Source organism: Barbatula barbatula, assembly GCF_947034865.1.
Source record: "Barbatula barbatula genome assembly, chromosome: 25".
NCBI classification, from domain to species: domain Eukaryota; kingdom Metazoa; phylum Chordata; class Actinopteri; order Cypriniformes; family Nemacheilidae; genus Barbatula; species Barbatula barbatula.
Genome location: NC_136788.1, coordinates 14,869,993 through 14,892,120, shown reverse-complemented (window position 1 = coordinate 14,892,120; position 22,128 = coordinate 14,869,993). Strand labels below are relative to the sequence as shown.

Sequence of the window (22,128 nt, the reverse complement as noted above, 5' to 3'; positions counted from 1 at the left end):
AGTTATCATGCGACGTCGCATGCCGTCATCAAAACAAGAAATCACATTACATATTGAAAAAGAATAATAATAAAAACGTTAAGAATTACATCTATTAAACTATTATTTGGACATATGTGAGAACTAGAGAAACTTTCTGTGTATCTAGCCCCGCCCATTCAATACACGACGGTAACAGTTTCCATTCCACCCGCTCATTATTTTCTGTGAAGTGAAGCCGCCGTGGCACTGAATGACGAGGAAACAGCGTCACCTAGTGGCCATCATGTGTACTATCTAGAAAGAAAGGGAACTTATGATTCAGATGCTCTTTTTTCATACTTAAAAGCTTTTGTTTCAAGACCTAGAGGCAGATTATTAAAAACTCCAACTAACCTGTACTTTATTCAGCAAATATGAACAGTATAATGTGATTTTATGTTTAAAATTAATTGCTAACTTGCACAAAGGATAACACACCGATTTGTTTCTCTGAACGTCTGTGATCGAAGTTGTTTTGTAATACAGGGTGGTTACTGAAAGAAGAAAATGTGCATCACTATTAAAACACACAAAACTTTGCAGTCGGACAGTACGTTTGCAAACTCTTTTATTTACAAAACAAATGAAACAGTTGTGACAGTAAACTTTTATACAGCTCAGATAAATCCTTCGACAACACAAACATAGCAACCCAAGAGAAGAGCTCAACACTCTGGATGCGGGCGACGAAATATCACCCGCATGAAACAGACTGACAGTTTAGGTCCATTTCCAGCGGTAAATGGCGAAGTGTAACGTTCTTTAAGAATATAAGAGCTCATCCTGGTCGACCGACGAATGTTTATGAGGTCCGGCCTATTGTTTCATTTAAGAGGCACCGTTTTGGCGTAAGAGGTGAATACTAGTCCAGTAATATTTCAAGCATAGAGGCAATATTTTGAGAAAAGCATCAAAAAGGTAGTGAGAGAGAAAAACGTGTAAAACCTTAAAAAAATTCGCAAACAGTCACATAACCAAGTTCGCACCTTGACATGGATGTTGTTAATACACCTGACTGCACAGTCAGATCCAAGTTTAATGGTAGCAGCAGTCTACACATATTCTTATCAAAACTTTATGTTATGAAGACAGCAGTTTTACAAGCAAAAGACAGGAGAGTTAGTAAACGCAAAGGGAAATGAACACACACACAAAGAGACATAATTAGGATGAAAACAACAGGAATGGCATAGAGACAAGTCTATCCAGTCTTCATTAGACTGCGAGTTTGCTGGCCACCAGAGATTGCTTTCTCTGCGGGATGTCCTGAGGGGTAGGAATGTGGTCTCCGGTTATCTCGGTCTTCTCAGCTGTCGCCGTGGGAAGCTGTTTGTTCTTCATCTTGGCTTTGGCCATATTATAGTCGCCGGAGTCGAAGTATTTTTGCTGCAATGAAATCAGATGTTACTTACAGATTTTAACCCACCCAAACATGAAATGATATCTAAACGGTCAACGTATTAACCTACCCCCTTCTGAAGTCTCTTCCGCAGTAGATCTGATCCATCAGGTCTTGTCCCCAGATGGGGGTAACGGGCCTTAAGTTTGGCTTCTTCAGCCTTCTCCGGACTCACAACGGTGTCCTGCATTTCCTGCATTAGAAGTCAAGATTTGTTTTACTGCATTGTGGTGTTATAAAGCACTGGTGGGCTGTGAGATATTAAGTGCTTGTCAAAACAATAAATCCAATCTTTTTCATTACACCACACATAAAGAGAGATACGAGAGAGCAGAAAACAAACAAGGTCTGTTAACATATACACCAAATGGCGCCATATAAACAATAAGTTACATTAAACAAAGAGAGAAGGTACATGGCACAGAAGTCGTGCATTTTGCATTTAAACATGCGAAACTCGGACAGATTGTATGGCCTAAACTCGCATGCACTTAACGTTAGTTAAGACATCTATCGAAGTAACACAATGTCATTGTCAGATGCGCTGCGGCCTCGTAATGCACAACGTGTTTGAATGGTCGAACCTGCTGCTCTTCTGTGCTCGCTTCCACTTCACTGGACATTGTGATTAAATTAAACGCTAAACAAAAGAAAATAAAACACAAAAAACACTTGGCTTACTTTCGCCGTGAGCGAGCTGCTCGACAGTTATGTTAGCTGCCTGGGAGGATGTCTAGAAAATACTACATATCTTCTTTTGGCGCGAGAGGAAGCGGCGAACACGACACTGTGAGCTCTACCGCCACCTGCCGATCTGGAGGCGCACAACAACTACATCAAAGTTCCATGATTGTGGAATATATTTTTATTTATATATAAATATGTGCATTCTAAGATTACAAACTAAATCTCTCTCGGCTAGGATTATAATTTAATTGTTTATTTTTTCTATGTATTTAATTGTGCATATACTGTGTGCAAGTTCTCATAGGTCCTGAAAAACATCAACGATAGATAGGCAGACCGTCTTCTGCTTAATATAGTATGATACTTCAACATTGTTGTAATGGACAAAGTTTATAACATAAATTCTATTAAAATAATTTTTTTTTATTATTATTAAAGCCCAGCAAATAACACCATTAAAATGATTTTAATGCACATTATTAGCAAAACATATTAAAGTCTGTTTCATACTATGCAATTGTACAAATATAAATCATGAGAATAAAAAAATGCTTTTATTCAACTTTAAACCAGTTTGCGAATGTTGGTCCTATGCGTGTTTGTATGACTACACATATATACATTACTCTTATAGAGTGCAAAAGTAAGTTTAAATAAAGGTAAATGTTATACATCATCCAGCCCCAGTCATCTCTTTTCTTAAAGGAAAGATAATCAGTGTATTCCTCTTTGAAATCCCCTCATAATGGGATCCGCTTCAAGGTGGGAAAACATTTCTCATAAAACTGAGAAACCAGTAAGTCTTCTAAAACTCTACTAAACGTTCTGGATCCGTGTTACTAGGTAGTACAGCAAAAAGAAGACGACCACCAGTCCGATGGACATGTAACAAAGGATCTTTCTGTTGTCTCTGCCCGATCGTACCATCGTGGAGAACCTCTTCACGCTTCCAGTCAACAAGCCTGTTGCACTGAGGAAGTTGGAGTCCTTAGTAAATAGAAAAGTTCAACATAATTTACTATTGTGTTAAAGGGAGATGTCACATAGCTTCAAATGAAACCACACCCCATGTGCCAACACAGCAAATGTATATCTTGAACATTTGGAGAATACCCACCATGCCATCTAAATAGGTATTCTGTTCTTCAGCTTCTTTGTCGATGTCATAAGCCAACTGTCGAAAAGACAAGCCACATATAACAGATATTAATTTAAACAAACGTTTTAAATGTTGACATTATGTAAATGTTTCAAGTAACCTATAACGTACGGATTTCAGTCGAGAAACTTTACTGGCTAGATTATCAGCCATACGCTTGTTTTCAACATCCAGCATATCGTCCACAGCGCCATGTCCTGTCAATTACACAAAACACCATTTTATTAGGCTTTTTATATCCAAATTGACACGAACGTGACTTCAGATATGACTACAAACAACATCAGCACTAAGAAAACGGAAACGTTCACAGTAGACCAGAAATGCTTTATCAAACCCTTATTATATATATTTAGACATACAAATATAAAATCAGAAATTAAATGATTGGTACACTTATAAAAAAGGAACTCAAATTGCTACGTGTCACTCACCTCGATTCCACGGATCCGCCATCTTTAAAGAGCTACTATGCTAACGACCCCACAAACTCTGATACCGACAGAAACAAAAACACGTTTTATTTTTCAGACACGTTTAAAGTGTTCCAGCAGCGTACAAGTGTAAAATGAAGGCACATTCGTGACTAGACGAGAAGCTGAGACGACACTTGCAGCACAGCGGAGCTGCGGAGGATTGTGGGATGTGTTTATCCTCCAGCCGTCATTCATTTTTTTATCATAGGGACGCTGTCCGATTGCGTAAGGTTTCCAGCTGCCGAACCAGCCATCTGCTTACATTTACTTTGTTCGTTATTATTTATCAGTGATTTTAATATGAAATAAAGCGTGCATTTATGTGTTGTGCCGGTAAGGAATTTTTTTTTTTTAAGGTGTCACCTTCATTATGATGTTTATTGTTCTTTGACGACGATCGTAAAATGCATTAAGAGCGATTGCGTTATTAAACCAGACAGTATTTGCACGATTACATGTTTTTATAATTAAGATGCATCATTAAATATAACGAATGTCCACATTTCACAATGGAGGACGATCTGTATGCAGATGCAAAGCACACGGAGAATCGTGTTTTGGAATATCATTCCTATGTTTTGTTGTTTTTAACCGGATAGGTTTATGACATTTCAGCGTTTTTGTTGAATGGACCTTTCTACATAACCCCGATGTGCACCTACAATGAAGATCGCATCGTCCTCCGAATCATACCTTGAATAGGATCTTGGTAAATTTAAAATGATTACAAACTATTGCTTTAACAGAGATATAAAATGTTTTGGTAAGATGTTTTGATCAACAAAAAGAATAAGTATTGTTTGTATTTAGGATTTCTAGGTCTCTTATCAATCGTCAGACAATTTGTGACATTTACTACGTAGGCTTGTTGTACAAAAGATCAGATTCAAGTCTACAGAACCAGCTGTAATTCATCTTAAATGAACTCACGTGTTTAATATTATGGAAGCATATTCGTAGGATTTTCAAATTGAAATGCAATTTGCAAATTGGCAATGCAGTAGATAAAATGACAATGCATTTATGTTTTTAAAAATACATTTAAAATAACATATATGCAATATTAGGTGCAATATTGAATGAAAATTAAATCAAATAATTTACATTTGTCAGTTCCTACACTGCTTTTAATATGTCATTTAAATGCACATTTTAACGCTCCATAAGTTGCTAAATTAATATGCATTCAGCGGATTGATTGTATATGTTTAAGGCAAAACGGTAGCAAATTTATAATTCAAATATTGTTTTACCTTAAATGAATTAACATTCACGGCTTAAACATTTAAGGGTGCATTTTCATTTACACATAGCACTTGGTGTTGCAAAATTCAATGTGCATTTCGAGACGACCACGCCCCCTCCCCGGGACGGCGTCATTGCGTGAAGGCGGAGCCTTGACTATCTTAAACATATTTAATCAATTCGGGAAATTTTTCATACTGCATTGCATATAATTGTAGGCCTACATATTTTTTAGAGGCTTCAAATTCTAAATTAAATAAATCAAGTGCATATATTATAGCATTTCCCTCGCTGTTCTTTATTATAGTGTGAACCAGGAAACAGCCACAGATTACCAAAATGTTGGCTCGCAAAGGCCTTTTACCCGACGGATTCCTGTTGACGCGACTTGCTGAGGATGCCACACAACCCAGTCGCATCCGGCCAAAGTCCCAGCGGGCACGTTTTATCACCAAGAATGGGTCATGTAATGTTGCCCACAAAAATATACGAGAACAGGTGCGATTCTGTCAGTGCAAATAAATACTGCATGGGTTTCACAGAACTGTTGTATTTTGGTTTTGATCAGAAGCAAAAGCGGTTTCTTCATGTATCCACTTCTGTCGCTTCTCAGGGCCGATTTCTCCAGGATGTTTTCACAACTATGGTGGACCTGAAATGGCAACATTCCCTTCTCATCTTCACTTCAGCATTTCTTTGCTCCTGGATGCTCTTCGCCATGGTGTGGTGGCTCATGGCGTTTGCTCACGGTGACTTGGAAACTCGAGATACCAATGAGCCTGGACCCGTGCCTTGTGTAACCTCCATTCACTCATTTACTTCAGCTTTTCTCTTTTCTATTGAAGTGCAGGTAAGGAAAACTAGGTGGACCTTTATGCTTATGATGTCATCACCCATTAAACCCCCTTTAAGGAACAGTTTTGGAATAGTTCACATAAAACAAACCTATTTGGTGAACTATCCCTGCCATCTCATTGCATTTGCTATATTGTTGTGTAAAATTAGGTGACCATTGGCTTTGGGGGACGAATGGTGACTGAGGAATGCCCGTTTGCCATCATTGTCCTCATCATCCAGAACATTCTGGGCCTGATCATCAATGCCATCATGCTGGGCTGTGTGTTCATGAAAACAGCTCAAGCTAACCGGCGGGCAGAGACCCTCATCTTCTCCCGCAACGCTGTTATCGCACCACGCAATGGCAGGCCCACGTTAATGTTCCGTGTCGGGGATTTGAGGAAAAGTATGATCATCACGGCCACCATACAGCTGCAGGTGAGAAATAATTACACGTTTGTTGATTTGAGCTGAATGTCAGTCCAGAATTTGGCTCTAATTTGGACAATGTTTTTCATTCAGGTAATTCGACGGACGGTGACGGCAGAAGGCGAGGTGATTCCAGTCTGTCAGCTGGACATTCAGGTGGAGAACCCACTCAGAAGCAACGGCATATTCCTCGTCTCTCCGCTAATAATCAGCCACACTATTGATAGAGGAAGTGCACTGTATGAAGTCTCGGCGCAGTCGCTCGCAACCGAAGATCTGGAGATCATTGTCATTTTGGAAGGTGAGTTGAGAACTTTCATCGAAGTTGGTGACATGTGCACTCAAGAGGAACAGTTTGTGCAATAATAATTTTTCATTCCAATAACAGGTGTCGTGGAGACCACAGGTATCACCATGCAGGCACGCACATCCTACACGCCCGAGGAGATCCTGTGGGGTCGACGTTTCGTCTCCATTATGACCGAAGAAGATGGCCGTTACTCCGTCGACTACTCCAAATTTGGGAACACCGTCCCCGTACGGATGCCAGCTCTCAGCGCCAAAGAGCTGGACCAGACGAGAGGCATCCAGGACAGCGGACCCCACGAAGGCAAACCTCAGGGATGGGGGGTGGTGAGGGCGGGGCGAGGCGGGTACAGGAGGGGTGGCGGCAGGGCCTGCGACGATGCGGCAGCTAAACCGTGGTACGTGACGGCTGAGAGGGAGGAGGACAAGGAGAAAAGGGGACAGAAGAAAACAGTCAAACTTGAGGAGATTGGCAGAGAGATTGAAGAGGAGACAGTGGAAGATATGAGTGATTAGATGAACATTTAGGGGAATTCTTGAAACCTGGAAATAGAGATGACTGAATAGAAATTAGTAAAGATTCACGTAATACTCAAACATATGACTAACATCATGTCAATACTATTATTGTTTTGTAAACTGTCAAAACATGGGCAACTACTTTAATATTTATGACAACAGTTTTTTTCCCAGGTAATTTTGTTCAGTTTTTCCAGTATCACCCATGTGTGACTCTGTCACAAAATAAGAAATGTTCTGGCCGTTTTGTTTTCACGCAGTCACACCGAATTTCGTTTTTTACGTTTAGCTTTTATCAAAAGCGACCTACCGTGTAACATTTTGTCTGAATGGAGACCAACTTTTCAAAAGCACAATAAAATGAGAATAAGAGTGTACTTTACATCTCATGTCCACTTATAGGTCGTCATGTAAGTTAATTATGACAAATGTTTCATTTTTTGGTGAACTGTTGCTTTAATGAATTTCAGTGTTTTAACAGCAGAGGTGGACACACTCTTTTTCAGGGATTATGGCAATGAAAGTTAAATGTTTGCTTTCCATGAAGCAAATATGCGGCAGCTTTATTTGTATGTTGTGGTTTAATACCACAAACGATTCTATTTCTGTTTGTCAAAAGCGTTTGTCCTATTGTTTTAAATGTCTCTGAATTCTTTGGATAAAAGCGTCTGCTAAATGACTAAACGTAAATGTAATGTAAATGTGTCTATTGTAACTACGTGTTAACATTGTGTGTTTGCATTTCATTGTGGGCTTGTGCAAGTGTGTGACATTTACCTCTCATGTCTCCTGTTTATGTTCGATCTTCGGTAAACTCGACTATTTAAAGACAACGAGGCAGTCCATGTTGATGTAACTTTTTACACATCAGTGTTATTATTTATTTGTGTCTTAGGTACACAATAAAGTTTTGACTTTTATGATTGAAGGAAATCCTGGAGTTTACTTTTTGAAAAGCGATGTGTTGTATCACAGGATTAGGATTTAGCAGATGCTGTCTGAGATTAGAAAGATGTCGTCTCCGTGTTAAAAGCCTCACAGTAATCTTTATAAACTCACACAGAGACATCTCTAAAACCAGACATTGAAGCAAATGGAAGGAATCAGGATTATGTGAAGGACATGCCTAAATATCTTTTATCACACCTCTTTCTCCTAGCATAACATTAAATAAATGAACTTTGCTATCTGGGATAGGTTCCCCCGAAAGAAGTGTACACTATACTGCATACTGAGACTAGATTTCTCTTCACCATTTTACAAGAGATAACGTTAATAAACTTAACCAAAGACATTTCTATAACCAGACATTGAAGAAATTGGAATTAGTGGATTTGGGTTCAAATATAGTAGATATTAAAGTTGGCTTCGGATAAACTTCAGGTTCATTTTGTTGTAATATTTAATGGACTGGAGCTGTCCATGGTGTTGAAATACCTCCTGCTGCAGGTGACTTAAAACCGGACAACTGCCCTTCAGCGATGAACCCTTGTTTATCCAAGAAACCCCTCAAAAGCATTAATATTCCTTTATAAAGTTTAGATTAGCAGTGAAAAAACCCCACAAAAGTTTGTTTTTGAAATAGTTATATTATTGATGTAAAAGAATAGTCCCACCGTATGCAAAATTCAAATAGGAAACAATTGAGTATTCTTAATGCGTTCTTTAAAAGAAAGATAAATAAAATGTATGTTATAAAACACGACGCAGAAAACAATACAGATCAAACAAACAAATTATAGTACAATACATTTGTTTAAAATGAAATTCAAGCAGTTAGTTCAAACAAAATGTTCACTATATATCGATGACTATAGATAAGTGTTACGAGAACATACAGCTTCCGAGCAAACATCAAGCTTCATAACTCATGCAGTAAAGCAGAGGCACCAGAGGCCGGTGAGCGCCGCCAGCAGGGGCAGGATCGAGGCGCGCCCCGCCGTCACTGGAGCACCATTACACAGTTCAGTGTTACAGCATCTGTAGGTGTATTCTGATATCGACGGGAACTTCTGCGACAGACGAGAGTTATCGCAGTCGGTGTAACGAATGCACCTGCGAATTGTTTTTCCACCTGCAAGACGAAAAACACATGCGAAATATTTTTATATGGATTTATCAGTTAGTACATTGGCTATTGGAATTAAAAGTCAGTTTAGTTTATCGATAATAATGCAATCTGATACTATCATATAATATATTTTTCTTCTTTGAGCTTTCGAGCACTATTTGTTATTTTAATGTATACAATAATAATAATTAATTCAAAATAATAAAAAGGTGAAATATACAAAAAACTATTAAAACAACAGAAACCATCATTGAATGTCTCTATGTCTCTAAATGTTGGTCTTTGTTGGTGGGATGTTATCCTGATGAAAACCAATCAAACACCATCAAATACTAAAATAATGGCCAAAACATTTTGGAATAGTTTTTATGGTAAACATCTGTTCATTCAAAATTAGACTGTAATGGAAACTAGAATTTGCATCATTTTATCAGCAAGTACAAAAGTAATATAACCCTATTTGTGAACAAACTCTACCAAATACCAACATAATTTCAAACAAAGCAAATGCAGTGTCATATGGACACCTTGCACTGCATACTAAAACCGTTATTACTTTTATCATACTAACCTTTCTCATGGAGATATAAACATGCATCCTCATACGAGCACGTTTGCTGTGTGGAGCATCGGGCCCCAGTGTAATCCTCACACTTATAGCATTTGAGAGCTGAACCTGCAGAGGACGATCTCATCCCATAATGTTTAACGCCTGTGTCAAATTAAAAGCATTGAAGTCACGAACAAAAACAGACGACAAACTTCAGAAATATGGCTTAAACTCACCTAAACTAAGAGTCACCCCGTAACAGACCAACAGAAACAGCCCAACAAAGAACTTCATTATGAGAAAACCTCCCAGACCTAAGACGATAAAATAAACCATTACTGTTTTTCTGCAACTTTCATATAAGAACTGCATGAATTTTTTTTAAAAACCTTCTGGTGTTAGTGAAGTCAATATTTACATAAAGGACATGGAAATGTATATATATCTTCATTGACAGAAGATGGTTTCTGATAAGTTACAGAAAACAGTCTGTAGGCTTTATTCTGAGAAATCCTACAGACTTGAAAGATTGAGAATAGAGAATTAAACAACACAAATGTAAATACATGCAAAATAATTGCAAAGAGCCTTTGCACATAATCATGTTTGTTTCCAAACCTATAAAAGTTGATATTAAATATCACTTACCGTGCTTAAAATGTTTGGATATCACGAAGGTTCAAGCTCCTGTGTTGCAGCAATCCAAAAGCATTCCTCGTGCCACCTCTTCCCAGCTCAGCTCTCGCCCAACCTCACCCTTTGCCCTACATGAATGATATCATTGATGGTGGCTAAGACTGAACGGATCCCAAAGTGTGACGGCTCTTCTCAAGATAGTTAAGGCTTATTCTTTTTTATTGCTTTTTCTTAGAAAACTGCCATTTTCAAAGTAGAAACAAATTTGGATTGTAAATATGATGTGTTTTCTAAAGAAACGACAACATTGTATTCATTGATAAACGGTTTGTTTAGATATATGACAAAATTCTGTGCATTTCATGCCAAAGTGTCTGTTTTACAAAAAACTAAAACACACTCAAGTCTCAATAATCAAAATTGGAATTTACTTTCACGAAGACTGTGTTAAGCAATAGGCTCTCATCACAAAGCACCTTGACTAGATGTTTACAGAAGATATATTAAATCTAATTGTCTTCTCTGTCAGTACAATTGTGGCGATTGGTCACCAGAAATAAAACCGAATCCTACGATGTCCTACGCTGCAGCTGGTGGCCACAATAAGGCCTGTGTCACATTTCCCAGAGCCTTTTTGCAGTCAAAGCAGCACTCAATCTGAATGCCCTCCTTATTTCAGGCTGAATCTGAAAGGCCACACCATACAATTATGAATCTGTATCTCAATACAGCAGAACAATCATGGTTAAGTGACTACATTTATTGGCATTTAAAGGACAGTAGTGTGGACAGAGTCGGCGATGTTTGCACGGCACCCCACACAAATACTCATTTTGTTGTTTTTCACTCACATTATCAGAGGGAACATAAAATCATCCATCACATGTCAGAATACTAATATCCAGGGAACAGCGTGATGATTGGCTTTCTCCCGGACATCAGGCACGGGACTGTGTTTAAAGCTACAAGCACGAATAAACAATGAAGAAGTAGTCAGACAAACAACAAAGAGCACTTGATCTTTGTTTGGTCTGTAGCTTTCTGCGCAGGACCTCAAATAATGCGTGCATGTGTCTGGGTCAACCGACAATACGCTAAAATCCAAATTTGGAAAAAGATTTTTGTTACATAATTCTTTATTAAAGAGATACAATGACACTGAAAATGATGTGATAAAAAACTTTATTAAAGCTTTATTTGTTGAATATAGATTCCATATGCTGTCATTTAAAATGCGTTTATAATACTTGTCCACATTCCTTAAGTGTACATTTATTGAAATTCACATGTAGTTCATATTCTTGAGTTTCCAGTGTTGTTTTCAGGAAGATACATAAAATGGCTACGATGTTTAAAATGAAGCAATCAACATTAATGTAATTTTTCTCCTTGCGAAAAGATACCGAATAACAATATAGAACCCTCTCTGTTCCTTAGGCCTTACCAGGTCTCTCCCTAATGCAAAAAGATCATCAATAATACATTTTCATAATACATTTAAAATAGCATGCCATAATAATTCAAATGACAAAGTACAAGTAGTGATTATATGAAAAGGTAACAAAAATGAATATTGACTCATACATGGTACATATAATGTTGGATGAAAGAGAGAGACATTGAATCTCTCGTGAAACACAGACTTGAATTTGGCTCATTTTATGAAAACATTCACCATTAAAAGAAAAACAACAAAGGAGACTCCGAGGGTCCAAATACGACATAAGCAACACTGTGGAGACGATCCACATTTTAACAGAAGAAAAAGAGAAATATTTTCGCACTCATCCACAAAACATTCCACCTTAGGATTCCATTCTTAAAAATGAAAAAGAAAACAAAAGGCATCTGGTACATTCACATACTGGAAGCTATAAGATAAATATATCAGAATTTTGCCAGCTGATGCTACTCTTAAAGGGACGGTTTCCAAAAATGAATATTCGATCATCATTTACTCACCCTGTGGTTGTTCCAAACCTGTATAAATGTCTTTGTTCTGATGAACACAGGGAAGTACATTTGGAGGAATGTCGGTAACCAAACAGATCTCATCCCCATTTACTCCCATAGTATTTATATTCCCTACTATTGCAGTGAATGGGGGATGAGATTTGTTTGGTTACTGACATTTTTCCAAATATCTTCCTTTGTGTTCAACAAAACAAAGACATTTGGAACAACCCGAGGGTGAGTAAATGATGACAGAATTTTCATTTTTGGGTAAACTGTCCTTTTAATACAATTACAGATTACAGATGCGTGTGGTTAGGCCATTGTTCACCGGGGCACAAGTGAACCACTTGTGAACCCTACTGTATAGTTTTCACAATTTCTTCTTTTTAAATGTTCATTGGTTAAAACATGATAAAAATGGTTTTATTGAAATGGCACAGGCATACTGTTTCTATAAACACCCTTCTGTTCAAACATGCTAAATTATACTGAGCAGAATTTTGTAAAACACTGTATCTCATGTTTAGCATACTAAATGTATTTCAGTGCAAACTCTGCGTGTGGACAGTAAGAGTTAATGTAACTTGACTGCATCTGACGCTAGATTTGACAGAAAGTGAGGACAATGAATTCTATTCACATACTGCATGTATTCTCTATCTGATTCTCATTCAGGTGATTTGTTGTAGATATACAAAAGATTACAACACATGATAGTGAGGATAATAACGTTTCACAAAATAACAGAAGCCAAACAAATGCAGCATTGTGAAAAACAATCACTGAATGAAATGGAAAAACAGACCGAGACGAAAAAGTGGGGAGGCCATAAGCATTTTGTGAAAACATGCTCTATCATGATCCACAGTTTTGTATTAAGAAACATTTTCAACGCAAGAGTAAACGTATATATTGCACAGGTACAATCAATGGAATTTAGTGGCAAGGCAAGATAACGCAAGAAGTCCGTGAAAAATGTGCACTGCTGGCCATAAGACATGAAATCTATAAAATACCGTACTTCAAGCATGAAATAAGACAATCAAAAATCCAAAAGCTTTGTTTATATTTGACTCGGATTCAAAAAGCAACTCTACTTTTAGGTGTTGACTTGGTTTACGATTGTTTTCGGCCTGACGTGAATCAACAATGAACAGGTTTCTTATGACTGTGATTCCAACAATCAAGACATTTCTACAATCTTCCCAGTCTATTAACTATATCTGCCATGGTTTCACTATGTTTAATTATAAATAATCGGCACAGGGTCAGGGGTCCAAGGATGTACACCAGTGGGTGTACGTACAACACAAACCAAATCCACATGGAATGCGAAAAGCTTTTTTTTAAATCCTTTTTTTAAACCTTGCATATCTATATATTTGAAACGTATAAATCTGTTTATATTGGGTGTAAATGGCACATAACAGGTGCCCAGCTGCATCAACACATATGGCATATCCACGTATTTTTAAATCAGGATATACACAGAATCTTAAGAATAATGGGTAGCTTGACATAAAAGAAAAATATATAAAGAACGTCCGCTTCGTGGTAGAAGTAGAAATATACTGCATGGCGAAATAGTGGCTATTTCCATTCATTACCAACAAACAGAACATGCTAAATAAATGAAGTGCTTTTTGTTAGATAATTCGCATACACAGTCAACAGACTAACACAGAGCGATTGCTTTAATTATATTGCAGATAGAATAACATAGAAGTTTCTAAGTAGTATACATTGATAAAAACAGAAGACTTATCAATATTTGCTTAAAAACAGACGTTTTGTTACATAGACTGATCTGTTTGAGGACATGTGTCTGACAACAAAATGTCATTTCAAGCTAACGACATCACAGAGTTGTAATAGCAATGTGATGCTGATGTATGTACTGAAATAAAAACGTTGCCTGTGTAAATAATAATACACACCAATTTACCTCAATTTACAATTTTTATGTGTGAAAGTGACTCATGCCTGATGAAATGATAAAAACTTGTTTTTAGAAACACTCAGTCAAACATTTACCACTAGAAAATAAGCTACTTCCTCTTTGGAACAAAAACATCAGCCATGTCAACACCTCGCAACCACATATGTGAACATTTTAAAGTATTTATTGTGCCTGTGACCTGCAAGGTATTCCTACCTTCTCTCAGAAAATGCTGAACCAGGCCATTTTAGCAGCAGTGCCAATGTTAAAGTACTTGGCCAATCACATTACAGTCCCGATCAGCCATTTTCCAATGAGATTGCGTTTTGGAATTCTTATGGCTGAACAATCGCCTCCATTCAATCTGGATAAAACTCTGCATTCATATCCATATTGTGCAACACAGACTTTTGTTCGGCGGTGGACATTCTGCTCAGCACCTCTGCCGAGAGCGAGTAGCTGTTCCCGGATTTCTCTTCAAACCAGCTGTCCAGCGCTCGCTTTCCGTCAAAGCTCCCGATGGGCGGACCGTTGATGGATAAGGTGAGCAGATCGTTCGTCTGATCCACAGTCAGTCTGGAACGACAATTTCTGTGCATTTTCTGCAAACACCCCCTTCCTTTATCGCAACATACCGTTGACGTTGGCAAGACCTTGACGACCTGCAAGATTTGATTAAGCAGAGGAAAACGTTGCTTGTATTTGAATATGTGGCCTATAATCTCTTTAAACCCATTCACACTACAATAATTGGCTTTCAGGTCTCTCCATTCGACCACAAGGCTTCCTCTGGCATCCGTTCGTTCTTGCGAGAGCTCACGGCGGGATGAGGGAACGCTCTCCAGGTGGTCAAAAATGAGAAGAATCTCATCCTCTCCGTATGCACATAGGTCGTCCCTGTTGAGGGGCCACGTGGCCAGGTCAAGAACCTTACATGCTTGTATGACCATACGACTATATGGATCAAATCGCTGGGCAAGGGTGCCTTGACTTCTCTGGCAGATCTTCTCTCGGATGGACTGGAACTTGGACTCCGCAACACGTAGGTTCTTGAGGTCCACGCCGTTGAAACTTTCCCGAAAGTTGTCCTCGAACTCTTGAAGGTACTCGCCCGATGAGTCCACCAACTGACCGATCTCATGAATGGCATCCTCGATTTTGGCATCCACCTGTGAGACCAACAGATAGTCACCCTGGAAGACGGAAGACAGCCGTGAAAAGACAGCAATGACATCCAACAGAAAATAAATAAGCTTCACAGATTGATAGTCCAACAGGAACTGTAGTAGAGACAAGGCGATCGCAGAAGCATCACCCCTTTGGGTCTGGTTGCTTATGCTCTTCAAGTGAGCAACCACCTCCAGGTAATCCTTAATAAGGGCATTAAGAACATTAGGCTCCCCTATGATCCATCGAATGGCTCTTATATCCCCAAGAAACTCAGTTTCTTCTGACAGAGTTGGTGCGGTTGACCTCAGCTCAGCCATCATACGCGGCGAATACCGATAGAAGCTAAGCAGCTGCTTTAAGTTGTTCTCCAAATCTTCCAAGCACGACAACTCCTTCCCACTAATGGCATCCAGTACCTCCAAATGAGGACGATGGATCATCACAGGCAGACTCAACACCCACGGGATTGTCTTTCGTGCGGCTACGTAAAGATTTGCCCTTAGACTAGAGGAGACGTTGGAGCCATCGATTCCCAAACCAACCACTAGCATGTCCTGCAGTCTCAGACCGAGGCCACAGAAGGCGCGATCCACCGCCTGGAGATAGCCTTCCACGTTGCCTCCGCAAAGTCTTTGCAAGGAGAGGAACTCCGTGGCTGGAAGCCCATCGGTGGTTGTGAACTGAACATAAACAGCCACGGTGTCAACCAGAAGATCATCATTATGCCCGTCCATGATGATGCTTAGAAATGGCGAAAGGCGGATCTTCTCCGCCAAATCTTCCTTAAAGGCTCGAGCGATGTGTTGGATGAGAAGCTGACAGTCGTTCTCGTTCATGTACTGATCCACCACTTTCAGCTCACACTTCTTTAGGAGCTCCGCCAAAGGTCGCAGATCAGAAAAAGGCCTTCCTTCCAAAGCTAAATGATAGGCAGCGTTAATTAGCATCATCATGTTACGACACATCTCTTCGGTCTTCTCTGGATGCATGCGTAGCTTGTAAAGCTGCAGACACTTCTTGTGCAGATTGCTTTGGCTGTGCAGTTTAATGGTGTGGATCTTGAACTGCTTGGAACCGATGATGAAAGCAGAGGTGCGGGAGGATTGGACGGTGTACTGTCGGCAGACGTGGCACCACATTTCGTTCAGCGTGGGCGAATAACGGAGAAACCAGAACTTCTTCAGCCACTCCTGTTTGAAGCGGCGGATCCGTCGACCCGACCCTGCCGAAAGCTTCGAAGACTCGTCGGTGACCACCACCAGGTCGGCGGAAATAGATTCATCTGCCGAATCGACATCCTGATCATCGTCTTCCATGACCATGGGTGTCATGGCTTCTACTACAAAAAACAGAGGACAAAATGAATTTGAATCCAAAATAAGATTAAATGTTTTTTTGAAGATTACACCACAGATGCAGATTTCAAAAATAAAACACGCATCATGATTTTAAAAAATGTTTTAATTTCCATTTCAAACATCTCAACAAATGTGGAACTCACATGATTAACAGCAAAAAGACATCAACCAGCAAAAGAGTTTTGGCATTTAGTACTGCCAAACATTTCAACCAAACATATCAGGTACGAGTCTCTCTTCCATAGACGTGTTTCTCATCCAGGTATAAACCTACCTTTGAGATCTTCACTGGGTAGGGACTCAGATGGAGCTTCACCCTGCACCGGTCCTTTGATACGAAGCAATTCCGCCTCCAGCTCACGGATTCGTCTTTTTAGCCTCACACAGTTTGGGCAGAAAGATGTTGAAGGACCTTCGCCGGGCAGAGACATCTCTTCTTCTGTATCTTCTTTTTTAATACATTTTGCATCAAAGCTACCCTCGTGGTGTTCCATGGAAGCCAATCCAGAGGCGAGGACAGACTCTTTGCAGTCTGCATCAGGCTGGATGAGAACCTGGCACACGTTTGTTCGTGCTCTCGAAAGAGACAAGGGGCTGTCGAGGGAGTTGTTCTGACTTTGATTAGCCTCCAGAGATGCTTCCACAACATCTTTGAAAATGAGGTCGATCTTCTTTTTCTTGGCCTGGGGCTGGTTTTCTCCCTCATCAGTTATTTGCCTACTGAGGGTCCTTCTCCCATGAAGAGCAGATCTCAACACTGGACCTTTAGGCTCGTCTGGATGTTGGTCTTCTGATTTTACACCTGCAATACAACAGTGATCATATGAACTAGGGCCATACACGGAATAACATTCTGTTAATATGTTTTTTAGGAAAGTATTATGCAGGTCAAGAACACAAATAGGACTCTATTTCACGTACCTTTGAAAACATAGCCATTCTGTAAAACATCTCCTGGGAATGTTTTTGTTCCTCAAAATGCAGAAATAGAAATTTCTTATCACAAGCGGATTGTAATGAGAAATATTTTTAAAGGTTTGAAGATACTAAATAAATGAAGATTATTAAACAGATAATTCTGGTCCTAATCTGTCAATAGAGGGTATGCACGTGACATCACTTACATTACCCAAAAACACGCTACATTGAGTGGCACAACACTCCCCAAAATGGCTGCTTAAGATATCAGGAAACGCAATTCCACACAACATATCAGTGTCCGAGGACACCTGGTTCCTTCGTAAATTGTAAGGCTCACCATCGAGTCCAACTGCTTTTAATTTCAGCAAATAATTGCGTATTTTAGTCTCGGTTTCTTTGTTTCTCCTATTGAAAGCAGCCATTTTGCTGCGTGTACCACTCAAGGGAACGTGTCCTGGCACTTAAGGGGGCGTGTCCACGCGGGAAAGTGACGTCAATGCATACCCTCTATACAGCGTTTTATTCCCGTTAAAACACAAACACAATATAACCTTGTGTTTATCATCCATTGAAAAATATTCTATTATTGTTTATTTGTATTTCCAACGCAACAGAAATCTTGTCTATTTTTAAGAGAACCACATACCGTATCCATTGACACCTGTTAAGGATCCATACTTTGCCAATTAAAATATGGTTGTGAATATTGTGACTTAAAGTGACTAAAACCCTGTTTTAGTTGATTTTAAAATGTATTTTGATTATATGATTATAAAAGTTGGTTTTCAATCAGCAATAGGTGCCTCACCTGTGTCCAGGTTGCGGTCAATGCTGTCCTGTGACACACTCTGCAGTCTTCTCATGTATTCGTTGTTGTACCACACGCAGAGCTTCTCCCCCACCTTCAGTTTCTGACACACCTGGAAGTAGATGTGCTCGCCATGCTGAAACGCACTCAGGTTCTTCTCACTTTCATCAGAGGAAATCCTAACAAACCTGAGAGATAAAATTAACCATGAACATAATGCTTTAATATCATTAAGCAATTATCACAACCAGTTCACTTTTTTTCTTTAGTTAAAAAATGTTACTTTATTATTTTTCAAATTTACAATAACAATATTTTTTCACTTGTTTAAAGTAACACAAAAAACCCCATCTCAGTAGCATTATATTACCTCATCCAGTTAGCTGTAGTTTCATCACTTCCATCAATAAATCTATATTTGCTATCCTCATCAACGATCTACAATAAATAAATTAACACTGATGTTACATTGAATTTTTTTTTATTATGCAAATTAAGTTGTTGAAACACATGCAACTCACCATCCAAGAATAAGGTCCAGAAGGTTTATCCAAGTCTATCAGTTGGCCTTGATAAGGACCAAACAGCGCCCCCTTTGGTATGTTTTCGTCAACACACCAGACATCCACCTTATCTCTCTTTCTGAGGACCTCTATGCCCGATGGTACAGTGAGAGTTGCCCGGTTGGGCGCCCCAAGTTCCACAGGGGTGTCAGGCACAAAAACAGGGGGCCCATGGTTAGGGCACTGCTCCTTGAAATACTTCTTGCATTCCTCACAGACTGCACAACATTAAAAAGTAATAATGATTAAAACAATATAACGATGTTTTAATTGAAACATTTTAATAGTTCAAGAAATATACGCTTTATACAGATTATTTATAATTGATCTACACTTCTGTGACAATACTTACACCAAAAGTTGGCACAATGTTCACGGTCAACTTTTAATCTTTTCTTGGGCTTCTCATAAGACTTGTCATTTAGAGCACTGGGGTGAAAAAAACAATACAAAACTTTAATTGTTTAGTTGTTTAATGCACTTTCCAATTCCAAGTGAATATGAACATAACTGTAAATAAGCCTTTTAAAGATTTCCATGCAAAAGTGTAAACACTGGGGCTTTTAAAACATGGCTGATGAAACAACCCACTTTGTGACCATTTCAGCGGATTTATTGACTCAAAAGAATCATTTACAAATCAATCTAAAGGCACAGAAATGGCCCGCTTCACCTTTACGTATTTTCTAGGGTTTACATTTTGTTTGGCTGACCTGGAGTTGCATTCAGCCTCGACGTCCATGGACGGCTGTGCTGGGACTGTGGAAGAATTCGCCATGCTGTGGCAGGACAGAGGGACTTTAATACGCCCCGTTTGACTCCAACATCATAAAGCTAGAGTAAAATCGTTATAAACCCAGTTAAAATACTAAACATTTACCGGAATAAAAGAAAATGTGTGTTGGTGATAGACATTGTATACATTTACTTGGACACTAATATTGACACTATACGTATCAAGGCATGTATAACACATTTGGTAAACATATGCTTTGCTTGAGCAAACTTTTCATTCGACACATATAATAAATACCGGGGTTGGATGTCACATTTAGGCTACTTAAGGGAATATTTCTCAAAATTGGGAAATTGTTTAAAATGTATTTTTGTGTAGAACTTAAAGTCCTAAATGTTTAAAGCCGAATTATAAAAGTATAACAAACACACGGCAAAATACAAAGTAGCCCATAAAAATGCGCACGCCACACATCTGTCTTCTCTGCGCAGAACTGTGTTTACTATAAAGTGCATAAATATTAATTTTCAGCACCTTAAAGCACATGACCAAAAAGCCACAGCAAGATGATGACGTCCTTCAACCGTCTTTGCATTTGGATAAAGTTTTTCAACGTTAGGTTTAGTTTTACGCAGACAAACGCACGCAGGTGCATTCCTCCAGTAAACCCTGGAAGTGACCCAAAGTAACCCCGAACACGCAAAACCTGCTGACGCTTCCGATCCAAATCCCCACTTCCCAAATAATTTGGTCAAAGAGATCTGTGCACCGATTGGTCCACCTCGTCAAAGAGCGCGGCGCTCTCATAGGTCCTCCCAGTCGTCGCTCAAAGTCTACCCGAGCTTTGGACGGAGAAGAGCGCAGTAAAACAGAGCAACTAACAGAACACTCAAAAGACAAAACTGTTAAAGTTGCGATCGTTTCAACATCGTTCGTTCGCCAAAAGTTGCCCCGGAGATCTCACCGCCGTAACGGCGATGACCGTGCGCTTTGCGTTCTGCGCGTTCTACCCCCGTATGTCGTCTGCAAGGCAACTGGCAATTTGCCTAACGCTTTCGGGAGCCATTTTCATTGGCCACAGTGGCTAGTGAGTAACGTTAAATCTCACCGTCTGTAGAACATACGCAGTGCGTCGGGGGGGTCACTGGTGGTCGTCTTTAACCGCAACGCGTCTCGTAGCCGGCCGCTTTGAGTAACGCGGTGGTGACGCAGCGGCGCGCGGGGGTTACGGTAGTCCGGGGCGATGCAAAGTTTATCATCTCCAAATATTTGTAACGCAGTCAGCTGCTTCTCTCTGCTGTGACCACCATCTTTTTATTACAGGAAATGACATGGAAAACGGAAGAAAGCGGTGTTTGTGCAGAGCGGGCGCAAAAATTCAGGAAAGGGAAAGTTTGATTGCGGGTTAAGTTTTGCGCGTTCACGCGGTCCATGCGTCTCGAACGCGACGCTGCCGAGTTTTCACATTTCATACAGAATATTATGCGCTCCTACTTAAAGTGGACGTTCAACGAATGAACCCTATAGTAAACTTTGTGATGTATCGTTTAAAAAACTTGCCCTTAACGTCAAACGTTATGTTTATCACTTATTTAGCTTGTTACATGCTGTTAACAAAACTAACCCGTTTAAAATTACATTGTAAAGTAAGATCTGTAGCTATTTATAGAGCTGCCTTAAAAATCCCAATGCAGTTTCTGTATTGGTGCATTTCATAAAGAAACCAGGAGAAATACATTAAATACGTCGGTCTTTACAAAATCGACCTAGTTACAATACAGCCATAAACAAACTTACAAGTCATGTACACGGCTGCAGTGGTTGTGGGTTCGAATCCCAGTAAACACAAACTCAGTTTCCAAATTAACAGATCTGAACATAACTAACCATTACATAAAGTCAAACCTTGTTTGTTCTCTGTAATTTCAAAAAACCTATTATTATGTACAATTTAAAACACAAAGTTCAGTCAGTATATAAATACTCTCTATTTAAATGCATGTCAACAGAATATATAACCATGTATTATTGCCCAAGACAAACGGGAGGCAAACGTTCTTTATCGATTTATTAACAAAATGATAAAATAAATAAATACAAATTGATCAAATGCTCCTAATATCAATTTCTTCCCATGTTCCCTACAGTATTTTCAAAACACTGCATACAAAGGACTCATCACAGGCTCAATACAGGAGAGAGGTAAGACCCAACTGACTCACTTACAATGTCAGGTGAACAAACAAGGAAAAAAAAGAGCAGAAAGAGAGAGAGAGAGAGAGCTCTGTAACAGAAAGAAGTCAAAAAATAAACACACTCCTTTTTAAAATCATTATGAAAAA

General features: G+C 39.2%; 5 protein-coding genes across 9 annotated transcripts; 1 reads left to right on the top strand and 4 right to left on the bottom strand.

Annotated features, from left to right (window-relative positions):
• Nucleotides 1-500: 500 nt before the first annotated feature.
• Nucleotides 501-2,266, bottom strand: arpp19b (cAMP-regulated phosphoprotein 19b). 2 transcript variants are annotated; one of them, XM_079449705.1, is made up of 3 exons: nt 2,005-2,235; nt 1,491-1,613; nt 501-1,407 (listed from the first exon to the last, which is right to left on the bottom strand). In XM_079449705.1, exons 1-3 carry the CDS (start codon nt 2,041-2,043, stop codon nt 1,237-1,239), a joined length of 333 nt encoding a protein of 110 aa, XP_079305831.1. In that variant the 5' UTR covers nt 2,044-2,235; the 3' UTR covers nt 501-1,236. The 2 variants fall into 2 exon arrangements, with proteins under 2 accessions (XP_079305831.1, XP_079305832.1); XM_079449706.1 differs by having other exon boundaries at nt 553-1,407; nt 2,102-2,266.
• bet1l (Bet1 golgi vesicular membrane trafficking protein-like) lies at nt 2,267-3,948 on the bottom strand. Its single transcript, XM_079449704.1, has 4 exons — nt 3,701-3,948; nt 3,378-3,463; nt 3,225-3,281; nt 2,267-3,094 (listed from the first exon to the last, which is right to left on the bottom strand). Exons 1-4 carry the CDS (start codon nt 3,720-3,722, stop codon nt 2,924-2,926), a joined length of 336 nt encoding a protein of 111 aa, XP_079305830.1. The 5' UTR covers nt 3,723-3,948; the 3' UTR covers nt 2,267-2,923.
• On the top strand, nt 3,932-8,007 carry kcnj11l (potassium inwardly rectifying channel subfamily J member 11, like). 2 transcript variants are annotated; one of them, XM_079449701.1, is made up of 7 exons: nt 3,932-4,075; nt 4,342-4,451; nt 5,295-5,485; nt 5,601-5,837; nt 5,993-6,262; nt 6,347-6,554; nt 6,642-8,007. In XM_079449701.1, the coding sequence occupies exons 3-7, from the start codon at nt 5,327-5,329 to the stop codon at nt 7,073-7,075; spliced, it is 1,308 nt and encodes a 435-aa protein (XP_079305827.1). In that variant the 5' UTR covers nt 3,932-4,075; nt 4,342-4,451; nt 5,295-5,326; the 3' UTR covers nt 7,076-8,007. The 2 variants fall into 2 exon arrangements, with proteins under 2 accessions (XP_079305827.1, XP_079305828.1); XM_079449702.1 differs by having other exon boundaries at nt 3,947-4,075; nt 4,358-4,451.
• A 649-nt stretch (nt 8,008-8,656) lies between these two features.
• Nucleotides 8,657-10,444, bottom strand: cd59b (CD59 molecule (CD59 blood group) b). The gene is made up of 4 exons (XM_079449634.1): nt 10,348-10,444; nt 9,936-10,013; nt 9,721-9,861; nt 8,657-9,152 (listed from the first exon to the last, which is right to left on the bottom strand). Exons 2-4 carry the CDS (start codon nt 9,991-9,993, stop codon nt 8,947-8,949), a joined length of 405 nt encoding a protein of 134 aa, XP_079305760.1. The 5' UTR covers nt 9,994-10,013; nt 10,348-10,444; the 3' UTR covers nt 8,657-8,946.
• A 1,060-nt stretch (nt 10,445-11,504) lies between these two features.
• On the bottom strand, nt 11,505-21,117 carry prdm11 (PR domain containing 11). 3 transcript variants are annotated; one of them, XM_079450606.1, is made up of 9 exons: nt 20,895-21,114; nt 19,764-19,884; nt 19,403-19,479; nt 19,009-19,268; nt 18,858-18,925; nt 18,488-18,675; nt 17,680-17,730; nt 17,033-17,560; nt 11,505-16,739 (listed from the first exon to the last, which is right to left on the bottom strand). In XM_079450606.1, exons 2-9 carry the CDS (start codon nt 19,826-19,828, stop codon nt 14,590-14,592), a joined length of 3,387 nt encoding a protein of 1,128 aa, XP_079306732.1. In that variant the 5' UTR covers nt 19,829-19,884; nt 20,895-21,114; the 3' UTR covers nt 11,505-14,589. The 3 variants fall into 3 exon arrangements, with proteins under 3 accessions (XP_079306732.1, XP_079306733.1, XP_079306734.1); XM_079450607.1 differs by lacking the exon at nt 20,895-21,114 and adding an exon at nt 20,321-20,391; XM_079450608.1 differs by lacking the exon at nt 17,680-17,730 and having other exon boundaries at nt 20,895-21,117.
• Between the last annotated feature and the right edge of the window lie 1,011 nt (nt 21,118-22,128).